The sequence below is a fragment of the Megalopta genalis genome, chromosome 4 (genome assembly GCF_051020955.1).
Source record: "Megalopta genalis isolate 19385.01 chromosome 4, iyMegGena1_principal, whole genome shotgun sequence".
In the NCBI taxonomy this organism is placed as follows: Eukaryota; Metazoa; Arthropoda; class Insecta; order Hymenoptera; family Halictidae; genus Megalopta; species Megalopta genalis.
Window position 1 is genome coordinate 22,826,270 of NC_135016.1, and position 15,510 is coordinate 22,841,779.

The following is a 15,510-nucleotide window of genomic DNA, read 5'->3' on the forward strand; positions in this document are numbered from 1 at the left end:
AAATTTGATTGTCCCTAAAAGGGAACGAATCATAAACGTGAACATTATTACGACATACAAATCTAAAACACGATGTTACACAACCGCGTGAACGTAGCTACAAAAGTGTTATAGTTAACACAGCATTACCAATAGAGATCGGAGGCAAATGTAATATTAAACTTGAAATAACGTTGATTATTTTAATATAAAACCAAATCAATTTAGATAATATGAAAATAGACGTGCTCTCGTATCGATATGGCTCTACCACTAATCATCGTCGAGTTCCAACAGAAAGAGATGACCGTTAACGAATCAACGCTTTATTAGGATAATTCATTTCTTTTATTGGCTTAAGGAAAAAGGCAGTAATACTTAATTAAGTTGATCCGCCTTGCTAGTTTAACATGAAACAGCTTCCAGAGCTTTTAAATAAAATCTACAATCTTTTCCGAAGTATATATTTTGTTGTAAAATTACTAACCTGGCGACATTTTAGTACATTTTATCGATTTGGTAGCATTGGTTCTAGTAGCATACGATAATTGGATGTTTTATAAAGTCTGCGACGATTACTGATTCGTCATTATATTATTGCTCTACTTATTCCGAGTAACTTATAAATAACATAAATTCGGTATCATGGCGGAAACGCACCGATTTCATATAATCTTCGGTCTTTGCGCTTATGCGATGTTTACCTATAGAGCTCTAATAGGGCCAGACGAATATATTTCTTGGTTCCACCATCCACTACTTCAGAAGAGAGTAAACGACAGAGGACAGGTACATTTTCAAATTTTTTTCTATATCGTATTCTATAATATGTATGTAATTGTATATAATATCTCGTACAATATTTGTTTTTGCATGTATTTGTTAACTAGTTTGTACACAATGGAAATGATGTATAACCTAAAAAGTAAAAACATATTATAGAACATTTTCTAGTATTAACATTAACTGATTTTATGTTTATTGCAGATGTATATTGACAAGGCATTGGCAGCGCAAGCAAATGAATGACAGTAGCGTTTTGTGTACCATCGATAGAAATGCCTTTCTTCGAAGGATTAATGTCGTATTTAGTTAAGATGTAAATGAGTTAAATAGTACATATATATACATATATATATAAGAAGTAACCGTTGTACATATCGGGGTGAAATTAAAATATACCGATCTGCATCTTATAAAAGTGTTATTAGAAGTTATAACAAAAGTACGAAGTACGTATGAATTACTTTCATGTATATTCAAATTAGTTTGGTCTTAGAGTTCCTTCGGCGGTATCGGACACGATATCATTTATTTTTCTCATTATTTTCAACATCAGCTTCCAACAACTATATTACGCTTTGTTACAAAATTTTGACCTCTTTTAGTATAGATCGACACAGTTTTATCGGTTTTGTCCACCAGCGGATGACATATAATGCTTCGAATATCTATGCGGTTTCGATCGATGCATTCGCATATCTATGCATTAATTGTAGGTACAGGATAAGAGGACGTGTAAATAAAGTAATCGTGGGCTGATAGATTTTGATGATTTATTAGAGTCCTTGGATCACCTTCCCCTGAGGCAGCCCATTCCAATAAGAAAGCCATCCTTTCTTTATCTCTTAATATTTACCATCTTATATCGCATACGCTTTTTGTTCCGCTGTCCATTTAAGAGCACCCTTTGGATATGGTACATTTACGCAAATGAGGAACGAGAAAACTGTGCGAACGGACAACGGATAATGAACCAATGCAAACCGAAATCGTTTTCACATCAGAATGTATATTTTATATACCTCGTCGAGATAATTGCGCTACCGTCGTTCGGTTATTTATCTAGATTTCGTGGGGACACGATGGTCGCGTGTACAGGAGTACGCGAACGGATCAATTTTACATTATCTTTCTTTCTTTTCAGTGTACCAAGCAAAGCGTGCCGCGTACATTGCTTCGGTGGATCGGGAGGGTACCACGATGAACGTTTTAGCCAAAAGGAGTGTTGTACGTGTCACGCCACCATCGTGTCACCGCGACATACAACGAGTAACGGCGTTGTCGGATGCTGAAATTCGTTAACGATTACAAAAGGAGGACGAGTAACATTCTCTCCACGTAACGAGCGCCATGTCTTTCTGGCTATGTTTTCGCTTTACATGATATCTCGCGAACGGAAAGGATGCAAAATATTTCCTATCGTGTAGTTTCTCTGGCTTAATCGAGAACTAAAAATGAAAGATGGAATGGGCACGATTGATTACAGCACGCAGTATTATTATAACTGACGGACACACGAAGGCGGGTACACGGATACATACTGAATGCAGAAATCGTCGTGATCCGATGACACGTGTCTTGGAAAAGAAAGGAAAAGTAAAAGTGTTTTTCGTTGCTGCTTCGCCTTCCCGTTAAGTTTCCCCTGTTCATTAAACAGAGCCCACTGCAAATTATAAAGACTTTTTAGCCTGGATTGCGCATATCTCGCTCTATTTGCTAAAACACCAGGCAACATCGGGCCGCAAATGTAATATATGATCATGTTATATGTACACTCGTCGTATATATATGTATATATATATATATATATATATATATATATATATATATATATATATATATATAATATGTATGTATACATATATATATATATATATATAATATTCATATAATATATATACATATACATATATATATAGTATGTGCAATCGTATGTGCAATATAGTCTGCGGATACAAGTTTCGAATGCAATAATATCTTACACGTGCGCGTAACTGTTCGATGCGAAAAGAAGACGAACGACCGGAAAGGAAACGACAAATTCTAGAACTGGTGATCGACGGCAATAAACGGATGCTTCGTTTGACGCCGGCGCGACGAAGAACACCCATGCCTTTAATTACAATGACAACAATGACGGCGATCGTGACAAAGGCGGGGACAATGATAAAACAATGCCGACAACAATTGCGTAGCTGTATTAGTATCGTTTTTTCCCCTTTCACCGTGTCGATTGCCAGTCGAGCAGCCAGTCCAGAGGCACACCGCGAAACGAAGGAAACAAGTTTGCGACGTCGTCGAGCGACGCTGGCCAAAACCTAGGGGCGGAGAGGACCGAAGACAGCCCCGGTCCCATCACGGATTCAACCCCGACCTCCGTTCGACTTACCAGCGACGTGTTAGAATCGAAATTCTACGCGTCCGGTTGCCGTTCGTTCGAACGGCGGTGACTCTCGAATGGCAAGCGACGCGTGCTCGGTTCATGCGGCAAACACGTTGGTGCAACACGTAGTCGCGGACTTAAGATTCTATCTAGTAATTCGTGGTAGTAATGATATTCGAGCGTTCTCCTTCCGACACAATGATATGGTACATGGCACAATGATTCAACGACGAGAAATCTCTGATCGACTTCCCCCGTTTGCCTGTCTCCATTTCGCGCGAGATTCTCTCTCTCTCTCTCTCTCTCTCTCTCTCTCTCTCATCATATACTCCTCCTGGTTGCTTCGCACACCTGTTCGATAGAGACACTGCTGCCGATAATAGTAGCGTATGCTCGTCAACGGCTCTCTGCCACCAAATTATCCCTCTCCTTCGCTCGCTCACACTGTGTCACGTCGCGCGCGTTTTCCCGGCTTATCGATCGAACCCTGTTTTGTTAGCCTCCTACGCGTCGCGCGGAAACGAAATTACCCCCCTGTGTATTCCGAAGACGGTCGATTGCCGTGAAATAATTCAAGACAGAGAGAGATACATCGTCTCTCGGTTATCGGAGAATCGTGAAAAGAAAACCGGTCGAGATGATCCGCGAAGATGAATTGCAAAATCTACCGAACGATGGCGAATATATATATGTATAACGCGGCGCGATTGATTGCGGACCCATTGAATTCGAGGACGCGCGTATGCACGTAGACGGACGACGATGAATTTTAATCGAATCGAGATCGCGACCAATCCAGCCAGAAACCTCGGGGGATCGATCAAATGTCGCAGGGAACGCGAATGGGAGAACCGAAAATCCGGCGAAACGCGCTTGATAATGATGGGTGTCGATCGATCAACGAGAGGCGTTCCAATGGTTTTCTTTTTTTTGGGGGCGGGGGGGTAGGCAGGGGTTTGATGACGATGGTGGTTTCAATCGTACAAGCGGCTCAGAGAATAAGCTCCTCGTGTGAGTGAACGAACGAAAGTGAAACATTTATTAATAAAGACCTGGGTATTCGGTATCGTAGATATTATTCCGTCTTTTTTTTTGTGTTGAATGTGCGTGTTTGACTCGGATACAATTGCTTTTTTTTTTTATTTTTGTTAGGTTCACCTATACTCGGAGGCTGCGCAACGATGTGCCGTTAATGTTTACTCCCCGTTTACTCCCCGTTTATTCCCCGTTTACTCCCCGTTCGCTGGTTTGTTTACGCGTGAAAAATTTTGATAACAACGGTGGCACACACTGTTTCTGTGTGGATGACGAAAATGTACTCCTCACTCGTTACGATTTATAATTACCTAGTAAACACGCAGTCATCCGCATATGTACGCACAGAATTACGCGATCCTTTTTTAGTTTTATTGTTTGTTCTTTTTTTTTCTCTCCTTTTGCTGCAAATGTGTTTCTTCGTCGCATGATTACAAATGTACTTCTTAATATGCTTTTTTTTTTTTACTTACGAAACACAAACATTCCGTCATATTTTTTTTTTCCTTTTAATATATTTGTTAGGTACATTATATACGCGTCGTACGATTCTTCAAGCATAGTATTGTCAACGGTTGTGTATATATTTGTCCTTCGTTTTCCCTCCTCGCCTTGTTTCGCTCGTTCTCTTTCGCGTCGCTCGTTCGTTCCTTTTCTATTCTCATCCTTCCTTCTTTTTCTATATCTTTGTTAAATCGTTTCTCCGGTTTCGTGCTCCCTCTCCGACACAGCTGCGATGTACAATATATCCAACGCTCGGAATTTCACCCTTTTCTTTGGTTCTGCGCTCGTGTCGGCGTGCCGGACGCAAAAGCTCGCGGTGACAGCCCGCGCTCTCGTCGAACAAAAACAACCCCAACGCTTGACCCTATTTCACTGTACGCGCCTCGCTTTTGTTCTTCATGGAAATTCGGTGCTTTTTGGAGAACAATGGATCGATTCGTGCAACGAGACCAATGGATATGCGATTTTAGGAAGATGCGTTCTACCGTTTCGGACGTGTACTCGAATGATCCGTGGGCATGCTTCGTCGATCGTGAACTAACGATGATCATTGTCGGCGCGTTTAACCCTTCGGGGACCGTACCGTCCTCCAATTGAAAAAGAAAGAAACACCCGAAACTGCGAAACGTATCGACCGAAAGCTGTCGCATTACCGTTAAAACCTCTAGACACGCGCACGCGATATTAACGTCGACGACGCAACCACCCTCGAAATTATAGTTCGCGACGTTCCAGGACTTTAAACAAGAACGAAAGCAGGCGCGGGTCCCGTCCGGGGTTAAATCTCAATGTAAAAATATTGTTCCGAGCAACGTTTCCGTGTTAAATGATAAAGTTTGCTACGACAAGAGGTATCCCCCATGTTCCTTTGGTTTTTTTTTGTACGATCGCGTGACCACGCGTGAACCGATGCGACTCTGCATGAATTTGGGCGAAATAATTTACTTTCAATCGACACAGCGACGGACGCTTCGTCGTTCTCTCAAATCCCTCGTGGCTCGCCTAGATCCTCTTCGTCTACCCGTGGATTCGTTGCCCGCGCGAATGCACTTTTGCTTCCCCGTTTCGTATCGGTACAACCATACTGTCCTCGTTCGATCACCGTACGCGGCCGTTGGTCGCGAACACCGTGATTTCGGCGCACCATCGCGACGACCGTTTCAGCGGAGTCGTTCGCACGTTTTTATCACACACCGACGAGACTCTTCGGACGTTTAACGAGTATAGAGAATAGAAATCGAAATGTCTTTTAAAAGAGAAAAATACTGTTGCTATTGGGATCGGTGTGATCACGTACATGCGTTTTGTTCGGTGTGTCGGTTTGTATGAGCGATTTTCCACCGTATAACAAGGTATATTTCTGTTCTGTTTTTCCCCGAGCGTGTTTTTTTTGTTTCCGGTCGTGTATACTTTTGTCTCGGATTTTGTCGTTCCGACACACGTTTTAGTCCTGCAAGAAATGCGAATGTCCCTCGTAAATGTTCCTCTTCCCACGTTGCGTGATGCGAATGTACGTGAAACACGTGTACGTGTGTGTATGTTTGTATGTATGTATTGAATTGTGTGCGTGCGTGTACGTGTGTACGTATGCATGTTCATTGTGTTGTGTACTTTAAGGGGTAATTATCACAGAATACACGAGATATTTTTTTTTTTTTCATTAAGCTTACGAGATATTAATCGAAGCGGAGAGTAGGAGGAAAAAATGGCGGTCAACCCCGTCTACGAGGCGCAATTGCCGAGTGACCTGGAAATTCGACGCTACCAGCGTGAAACATAAAAGGCCGTTTCCATTTCGTCGACGGACTTGGTTCTGGGCGCCGAATTCGCCGGACCTTTCTCTTCGTAATTAGTATGTACTTAGGCAGCGGAGAAAATAGACACTTTTACAAATGAATATGATGGCGAGATCGCGGACCCGTGTATCTTTCTTTCTTTCTCTCTTCCCTTCCTCTTCTTCCTTTCTTTCATCTACCATTCCCTTTCAGCCCGGTTGTTCCATTTTTCTTATTCGTTTACGTCGGTGACGGCTGTTGTTGTTTCCTCTTGGCAACGCGTGAATGGCCCCGAGCTCGGAGAACCGCGTCCCGCCTCGGTCACCGCGCCCCGCGGACCGACGACGTTCCACGGGCGTCGACGACGAACCGAGCCGGAACACGTCTCGAACGAATTTCGAACGGCACAGATCTGGGCACTTTTTTCTTTTTTAGATCTAAGGATTCTCTAACTGCGTCGAGGAGTGTCGCGCTAGACGCGTTTTCACGAACGAAAGAAGTTAAAAACCCTTTTGGTGTCTCTATTCTGTTCTACGATATTCCATGATGAGGGCGCAGAGGGACGCATGATACTCGGGGTGGGGGGAGGTTTTACGTGTTTTTAGAGAGAATTTCGAAAAAGTGTGCGCGTCGTACAACACGGGGATAATTACGCGAGCGTAAATGAAATCGTACTACGCGAAAGTCCTGCGCCTGACCTGTGTCGCGTGTAGATCCACGCATCCGGATGTGGAAAGCACCTTGTCTATCTAAGATGGCCGAACGCTGTTTCCCTGTGGGTGGCTCTATCTTTCTCTCCCTCTCTCTCTCGCTCTCTCTCGCTTCCTTTTTTTTTTTTAAACACTCTTCCTCTCCGAATCTTTCACGCTCTCCCGCTGTTCCTCTCCAAACGAAAATCCCGCGCTCGCAGCTAGATCAGCGTTTAGACACTATACACAATACGTAAGTATATCTAGACGTACTACGTAGTAGAAACTTTTTTGGATATAATCATGTAATCTCTGGAATTGTATATCTGGCCGGGCCGCGAGGGCCGGTGAATGAAATTCATTAGGTTCAAAGTCGCGTGCATCATTGTGTTATTATTAGTTTCCTCTTTTTTCTAGTTTTCGATAGTTTTCTCTGGAGATCCGGTCGAAGCTTCGGAAGCAAGGACAGCGACGAACGTTGCGTCGCCGGAGCCCGTCGAATCCTGTTGGACTGTCCGCGCTGTGACGGATATTTCGGGGACCATTCTGCGCGTTCACCCTCGACTCCCTTTATCCGCGACTCCCGGGGCTCCCGGGTTCCTGTACGAGAGCCGCGCGGACTCGATCGTGGCCCAACGAACTCTGTCCGCGAAACGATGACCCTCGATCTATATACAAGAGTAATATCGATGAGATATCAAGCGAATAGACAGAGAAGTATTAACGTTCGTCGTTATTTTTTTTGTTTTCGAAGCTTGCGTTCCACCTCCTCGTGTATATATTTGGCTCACACAAAAAGCAATGGTCGTCGGGAGAGTGTCGAAGTTATTATGAATATTTAAGTACTATAGAGCTACAACGATATAAAGTTTAATTTCGAAAAAGTTCTGGTCGATGATTCGGGGACACGGTCCCTGGCGTCGATCGAGCGCCGCAGCTCTCCGCGCTTCGCGACTAAATCTGTACAGAATGTTGTACGTCGATCGGGGAATCGAGGGTGAACCGGGTGGAGCGATGTGTACGTGTACGTGTACGTGTGCGTGTGTGTTCGTTCGGTTTCTCTGTTGCTTCGTATCTCGCGTGAGAGGCGATCGAGTCGGGACCGGGGATGATTCGAGGAGCGTGCTCGAAGCGTTCGAACGGACCTCGCTCGCCATTCACCACAGCAATCAGACTCTTACGATCTCTTGTTAAATCCTTACGATAAGAACGTATTTTACATTACAATGCCTATTTATTACTAACGGCCCGCCGCGAGTGACGTCGCGGCGCGCCTATTGGTCGTACGCAATGCTACGTTTAAACTTGTTATTAGAAAAAACTTCTTCGTCAACAATGTGTTTCTCACGTGTTTATCTACAAGTAAACTCGTCTTCCCGAACAAACGGCCTAAAACGTCGTCTCGCACGAGGGTCTAGATTTTTAATTAGTATGCGTTTTACATTCGCCTCGTTGCTGCGGCGCGATTTTCCCGCTCCCATTGTCCGGAACGCGACCCCGATGTCGCGTCGCGTCCCGTTTCTTATTTTTTGCGTCGGTTCGCTCGCCGTTCCCGCTATCTCGGACCCCGAAAACCTACGATCCTCTTCCACTCTTCGTGATCGTCGAACGTCGGACGCGGCTGACGTTTCATTTGGGAATCCGTGGACGTCGAGGTATGATCGCGTTCGACGCATTTTTATGCCTATCATTCGACTCTCCAACTCCCACCCCTCTTCCTCCTCCTCCTTCTCCTCCATCTCCACTTTCGTCTCCTCGTTCTCCTCCCCTCCTTACATTACGAATATTACCAAATATATTGCGTACTGGCAGCACTGTTTTCACGTTTCGCGTCTATACGGAACACTCTCCAATACCTGAGGCGTCGTATTCTCCATCTTCGCGGCACTTAATCGATTAAGAGTCCGGTGTGTTACTCCGTGTTCACCAATCCTGGGCTTCTTAACTCGCATCCTGTCGCTTTGAACCGCCGTCGAAAGTACCCTCTCTTTTGTATCCCGTGTTTGTTTACCCAATGGACGAACGTTTGCGACTCGGTACCTGATATTCAGCGCGTTTATACGATATTATCCGTCGGAGAACGGTCCTCCGGAAGGATCCGTTGTCCTCTCTGTTACGATCGATTCTTTTGTTTGTATGTTTTTTTTTTGTTTATTTATTTTTTTTACTTAGGGACGGGACTAAAGCTCTGTGATTCGTAAAAAAAAGAGAGAAGAACACGCTCGACCGGAAGCTGGCTGCGCGGGATATCGGAAGGAAGATGTCTCCCCCGCTGATCGAGTCGCTGTTTTCGCGGCTTTTTCACCCTCTCATCGGCGAATCCGTTTGCTTCTCCTCGATCGCGCGCGCGCGCGCGCGCCTCTGTGTACCGCGCTGTGTTGTTCTCGATTGCGTGTTGCTGTTCTCCCGTTTGTTGCTCGTCGACACGACGACAACGACGATTCCCGATCTCGATGGTCTCGACAACGACGGCCGAACGCTTCTCGTCCTCCCTCCCGTGGACAAATGCTCCCTCCTTCACACCTCCGAGCTCTTTCCAAACTCGAAGGACGCATCGCTTCGCTGTCGGCTTTAGCATTGGGTGTCCGAGCTTCAGGTGGGGTTCGGCAGCGGCGTCTCTTGCCTGATGTCGCTCTTCAGCTTCACGAACTCCTTCGCGATCTCGTCGTTGTTCCTCTGCGACAGGATCCTCAGGATCGTCCAGCCCGTCTCGTCCATCTGTATACGTTTGCCGAGCGACAGCCAGCAGGCGCACGAACCCTCCTCGACGATGTCCTTCAGCTGCATCACCGCGACACCGACCAGCCTGTCCTCTCTGGCGAAACAGTAGTCCTTCACGCAGATGTGCAGCTCGTAGAAGTCCAGCTGCTGTTGCTCGTTGCCGATCATGCTGGACAACGAAACGAACGTGTCACGTGTTTGCTGAGATACAGTAACGTCTCTCTAACTGACTGTTCGGATTGTCCAGAAAAATGGACAATTTGGGAAGAGGAGATGCGATTGTTCCAGCCTTTTGGCTCGTTTTCATAGTTACCGAGTGCCAATAACTATAAAAACCAGCCAAAAGGCTCGAACAATCGTATCTTCTCTTCCCGAATTGTCCATTTTTCTGGACAATCCGAGCGTCAATTAGAGAGACATTATTGTATATGCCTAGAGATTTGACTGCTGGGTTTGCGCACAAAGTTCGCCTTACATCGCTGTTTATTCTAAGTTTTTTTCAGCAAAGTGTGACACGAAACTATTTCTATCTATTTTTACTCTTGAAAAAAATACGACAGCTGATCGTTCGAATCGCGAGCATTCGATGAACGTAATCAATGATTCCCGGATTGTCGCAATTGTTACGTTAATATTGTTTCGTTATTAAAAATATTTCGATGAACTAATTTTACTCGAAAATCGATGAATTCGGCGCCTGTACAGCAAACCCTTTCGCCACTGAAATCTCATCGCATCTTGCACTTACAAATCGAAGCTCTCGTTGAATTGCGGCGACCAGTTATTGCTCTTCGACTTCGTCGACTGTTTCCTCTTCTTTCCAGTCAGGTGCGGTCCGATTAGGTTCACCTCGACGTACGGCCTGAACATGCCCGTGGCGAGCTGCCACTTCAAATCGTTCGCAGCGACAACTGAAATGCAGGACTCGGTGATAACAGGTGTCATAGCATAACTTCCATAGCCACCGGTCAACGGGGGCCAAATAGATATCGTTAAGCAACAGTATCGATAGTTTTTAATCGAACAGCTGATCGAATAAACACGGTTTATCGGATAATGAAATCGACGAATATGGTAAATTCTCCTTAACGCGTTCCGTGCCACGTGTACCATCGATGGTACACGCTTGCATGTTTACTTAGTGAACTGAACAAATTGTTTACAAGAAATTTAGAACCGAAGAATCAATTTCCACCGCAAGAATGGGCGTTGATAAGTTTTTGTTACGTTGTTATGTGTACGAGAATTAATAATTGCACGTAATACATCAAGTTTTAGTAAAATATCAAAGTGTGAAGATTCGAGTAAAAAAAGCTCGGCACGGAACGTGTTAATTGATGCTCAGCTTGGAAACAAAGATGGACAATTTGGGAATAGGAGATGCGAGTATTCAAGGCTGGCAACTCGCTTTTATAGTTACCGATCGTCGACAACTATAAAAATGAGCCGCAAGGCTCGATTAATCGTGCCTTTTCTTCTTAAATTGTCTATTTTCGTTTCCTAGCTGAGCGTCAATTAAAGAAAATTTACTATACAGTAATTTCTCCCTAATTCGCGCTCAGATTGCGCATAAAAGTAGATAATTTAGGAATAGGAGATGCGAGTATTCAAGGCTGGCGGCTCGCTTTTATAGTTACCGATCGTCGACAACTATAAAAATGAGTCGCAAGACTCGATTAATCGTGCCTCCTCTTCTCAAATTGTCTATTTTCGTTTCCTAGCTGAGCGTCGATTAAGACAATTTACTATACAGTAATTTCTCCCTAATTCGCGCTCAGGTTGCGCACGAAAGTGGATAATTTGGGAATAGGAGATGCGAGTATTCAAGGTTGGCGGCTCGTTTTTATAGTTACGGATCGTCAACAACTATAAAAATGAGCCGCAGAGCTCGATTAACCCTTTGCACTCGAGTGGTGACTCTGAGGCACCATTAGAATTGTTACATCACGTTCCAAGATAATTTTTATATTATATAAGTCTAGACGTAAAGAATTGTTGAAAGTCTAACTGTCGTATGAGTCGCGAGACTATAAATTTCATATGCATAAAATGCACTTTGTCATATAAAATGGAAATACCATAAGTCAGAAAAATTATTTTGAACTCGCAGTTAAAATTGCTTCGAGTGCAAAGGGTTAATCGTGCCTCCTCTTCTCAAATTGTCTATTTTCGTTTCCTAGCTGAGCGTCAATTAGGGAGAATTTACTGTACAGTAATTTCTCTTGGGTTGTGCACAAAAGTGGATAAAAAAGATTTGGGAATAGGAGATACTAGTATCCGAGCCTTGCATCTCGTTTTTATAGCTATCGATCGTCAACAACTATAAAAACGAGCCGCGAGGCAACGATCAATCGTGCCTCCTCTTCCCAAATCGTCCATCTTTGCGCGCAATTTGATCCCCAATTAAGAAGAAATGACTGTAATTCTGCTCGAAGTCGCGAACACGATAATAATTCGCAAAGAAACGAATCGTACCTTTCACGGTGACCTTCTGTTCGCCGGTTCCGGGATGCGTGAATAGATCCACTTGGATGCTGACTTCGCCCACGGAACCTTCGTCCGAACCGGCGGTATCTGGAACTTCATAAACGATAATTAGATTCCGTGTTCGCCCAGGGGACCCGGTCGAGCGTCTAGGTGCTACGAAAATAGAAAGATATATAGCTTCGGTCGTTTCTATCCGACGCTAGAGTTCAAAAATTCGATGCTAAGATTCTCTATTTGGGTGTCTATGTCTAGAGCAGATTACATGCTCTAACGGTATGCATGAAACGTTTTGTCGTATATATAGAGTAAGTACTCAGCGGAGGAGAATGCAGTCTTGGATCAATACGAGCGATAATATAACGATCAGAAAACGATCCTTTCGAAAGCGATCAACAATCGGATCGTTGTATCTTCCATGGAATGCGGAACGATCTCGAAACTAGGGTAATTGGACGGCGACCCTTGACCAAGCCTGCCGTGAATCTCGGATCGTGGTCCTCGGTGGCGAGCGCGCACGGTTCCCGTGGTGATGCCGCAGGTACGCTGTCGTCGACAGCATATCGGGTTTCTCTAAAGTTTAGGCGTGTTCTTCGAACGAACGCGTCGCCGAGACGGGACGCGGGGCCAGCGTGTGTACACGGTTGCTGGAGCTGGTCCGTTGGACAGCGTGTCACGCTAAACTGGCGGTGATCGGTTCGAGAAAACTCATATCCGTGTGTACGTGAACGTGTGTCTATGAAAGCCTTGAAGAAGATGACTGAAGGATGCGCACTGTGATTTTTTTGGCAAGGTTCTCCATAGTAGCAGTAGCAGCGGCAGTAGTGACAGCAGCAGCGCTACCTAATACAACTATCGATCACCGAGACGATCACATTCGGGACATGGTTTCGACACTTTCGATGGCACGACCATAATCAGATCGAACTCGACTGGCGGCTCAAGGTAGCTCTTCGCAGGCCATACTATAGGCGATCTCTTAACAGTAGACTGCGGATTCTTACGCGAATTGCGATCGATGTTACACATACCTCGCATATTTCACGTAATCGACACACGGATGGAACATCCATGAACAATTGATCTTGGTATAAGATATTTGATACATCGTCGTAACCGAAGAGATATTCATATGGCTGCTTCTAGATAAACGCATACCTCTGTCTTGCGTAATTTCACTTTTGATCGAATTTCACTTCATTTTTGATACTCGAGTGGAACACTCGAGCGCGTTTCAGCTGCACAAAAATCCGCAGTCTACTTATGACTACAGCCAGTTGATTTCGATGCGTGTACGGGAAGCTTAGCTTATGCTACCAGCGCGCTGCAGCGGAGCGACTTAGGTTCGAACGCGCCGATCAAGGTCTTAAGCGTTTGCTTCGCGCGCTATATTGTTTTAGTAAACTCTTACAAGCTGTCGTAACATCGAAAGGGTCCCCGCGGTGGCCGCCACGCATAGTTTATGCTTAGGACAACACGTTTGGACTCGGTGACATGAGTTCGTGTCTGGGAAGACTCATCGAATGATCAACTTCGCGAGGTATTAATACCGAAACGTAAACCAGAATTCTTGATGAAAGTCTTATTCGAAACTGCAGGACGTACGATTATTCGCATTTTTAGGGAAATTGCATTTTTTAAGGGAAATTTGCATTTTTTCTCGAAATTGCATTTGCTCGTGTATGAACATTCTTAAGATGAAGGTGTTCATGATCACAAGCGTGAATACATACCGACGCCTTCGACGATCTTATGCTAGTCATTTAATAGGTCCGTTCAAAATTTAATTCGTCAAGCTTTCACATATTTTTTAAATTACGCTCTGAGCTGGCTATTAAAACATTGCATTGCTGCAATTAAAACTTAAATATTGAAACACGTAAGTTATCGATCCACTTGCATCATTTATTTTAATACGTTTTAATAATTTTAATAATGTGCAAAAATAATGTTTCAACATAACAGTAACAATTTTCGAACGGTTTCTTTGTATTCGATGTAAGTAACCACGAAGACTTTCATCGTCGTTCGGAGCTGCTGCGCGAGGATCAATAAAAAAAGGGAACGATTGCAGAAGATCAGCGAAGACGGGGTTCATGTCACCGGTGAGGGAAGTGTCTTGTCCGGCAGCCAACGCGTCGAGCGATTTAATAGAAAAGAAATGATACACCGAACGTGTGTAATCATGTGAACAATGATGGTATGTATTATATATTAGGTAGTAACAATAGAAGTATAAAAGAACGGAGGAGAACTCTGTAGTCCCTATGAGACACCTCGGTGAGTAATGCAATAACGAACAGTCCACTACGTCCTAAACGAGCGCCTAGATGTCGAAAGTGACCGAAAGTCAGCCAAGAAGTTGTTCCGAGGCTTCTGCTCTAAGAGTAGTGCACTCTGGTACCTTGTCGACTCTCTCGGCGAAGAGAGGGCTTGTTCTGGCGAAGGGGTTCCTCGAGGCTTTCCATACCCTCGGCGCCTTCCCCTTCGTCACCGCCTCTCTCGCTGCTCATCGAACGCTGACGCTGACGTAGCTTTGACGCATTGTTCAGCGGCACTGTCGCGACAATTCACGTTTACGTCGGTTGGATTTTTGGTCAGTTATGCGAACGTGCGTCGGCGAAACTCGCGCGAGTGTCCGGTAGCGATCAATGCGTGTGGTAAAATGGTCCGCGAACGTTTTCACATATGTACACGGTGCCCCGTAATTATGCTAACGCTCGGAAAAGGGCGATTCCAGAGGTCGTTTGGAGCAACTTTTTCCTTAGCGAAAATGTTCTACGAGGCTTTGTTCACGAGTTATTAAGGAAAAACAGTGGCCAATGAGAGGCGAGCTCGGCTGGCGGCCGAGCCAACGAGCGGCCGAAGCCTAGTTCCTCTGATTGGCTCGGCCGCCACGCGCCAGCTAATTTTGCCTCTCATTGGTCATTGTTTTTCGTTGATAACTCGTAAACAAAGCCTCGTAGAACATTTTCGCTAAGGAAAAAGTTACTTCAAATGACCTTGGGAATCAGCTATTTCCGGGTGTTAACATAATTATGGGACACCCTGTAGAACGAGTGTGTATGCCGGCAGTTTTTATAGAGAATTAAATTGATGATTAATTTTGATAGAATCACGGTGATGTATTTTATTCCGTTTACACGGAAAGGAAACC

The 15,510-nt window shown here is 44.6% G+C and overlaps 1 protein-coding gene and 1 long non-coding RNA gene across 18 annotated transcripts in view; one reads left to right on the forward strand and one right to left on the reverse strand.

Moving 5' to 3' along the window:
- Positions 1-493: 493 nt before the first annotated feature.
- On the forward strand, positions 494-1,523 carry LOC117219029 (uncharacterized). The gene is made up of 2 exons (XR_004489931.2): positions 494-768; positions 967-1,523. It is a non-coding gene; the product is annotated as an uncharacterized LOC117219029 (long non-coding RNA).
- The window catches only part of unc-13, a 646,812-nt gene continuing 632,820 nt past the window's right edge, over positions 1,519-15,510 (reverse strand). For 14 of the 17 annotated variants that reach the window (XM_076520791.1, XM_076520789.1, XM_076520790.1 and 11 more), the window contains 4 exons: positions 14,758-14,910; positions 12,345-12,449; positions 10,618-10,780; positions 1,519-10,038 (listed from right to left, as the gene is read on the reverse strand). In XM_076520791.1, coding sequence (XP_076376906.1) covers positions 9,741-10,038; positions 10,618-10,780; positions 12,345-12,449; positions 14,758-14,910 — 719 coding nt within the window. In that variant the 3' untranslated portion in view covers positions 1,519-9,740. The remainder of the gene's footprint in view (positions 10,039-10,617; positions 10,781-12,344; positions 12,450-14,757; positions 14,911-15,510) is intronic. The other 3 variants (XM_076520783.1, XM_076520782.1, XM_076520784.1) reach the window with 2 other exon arrangements.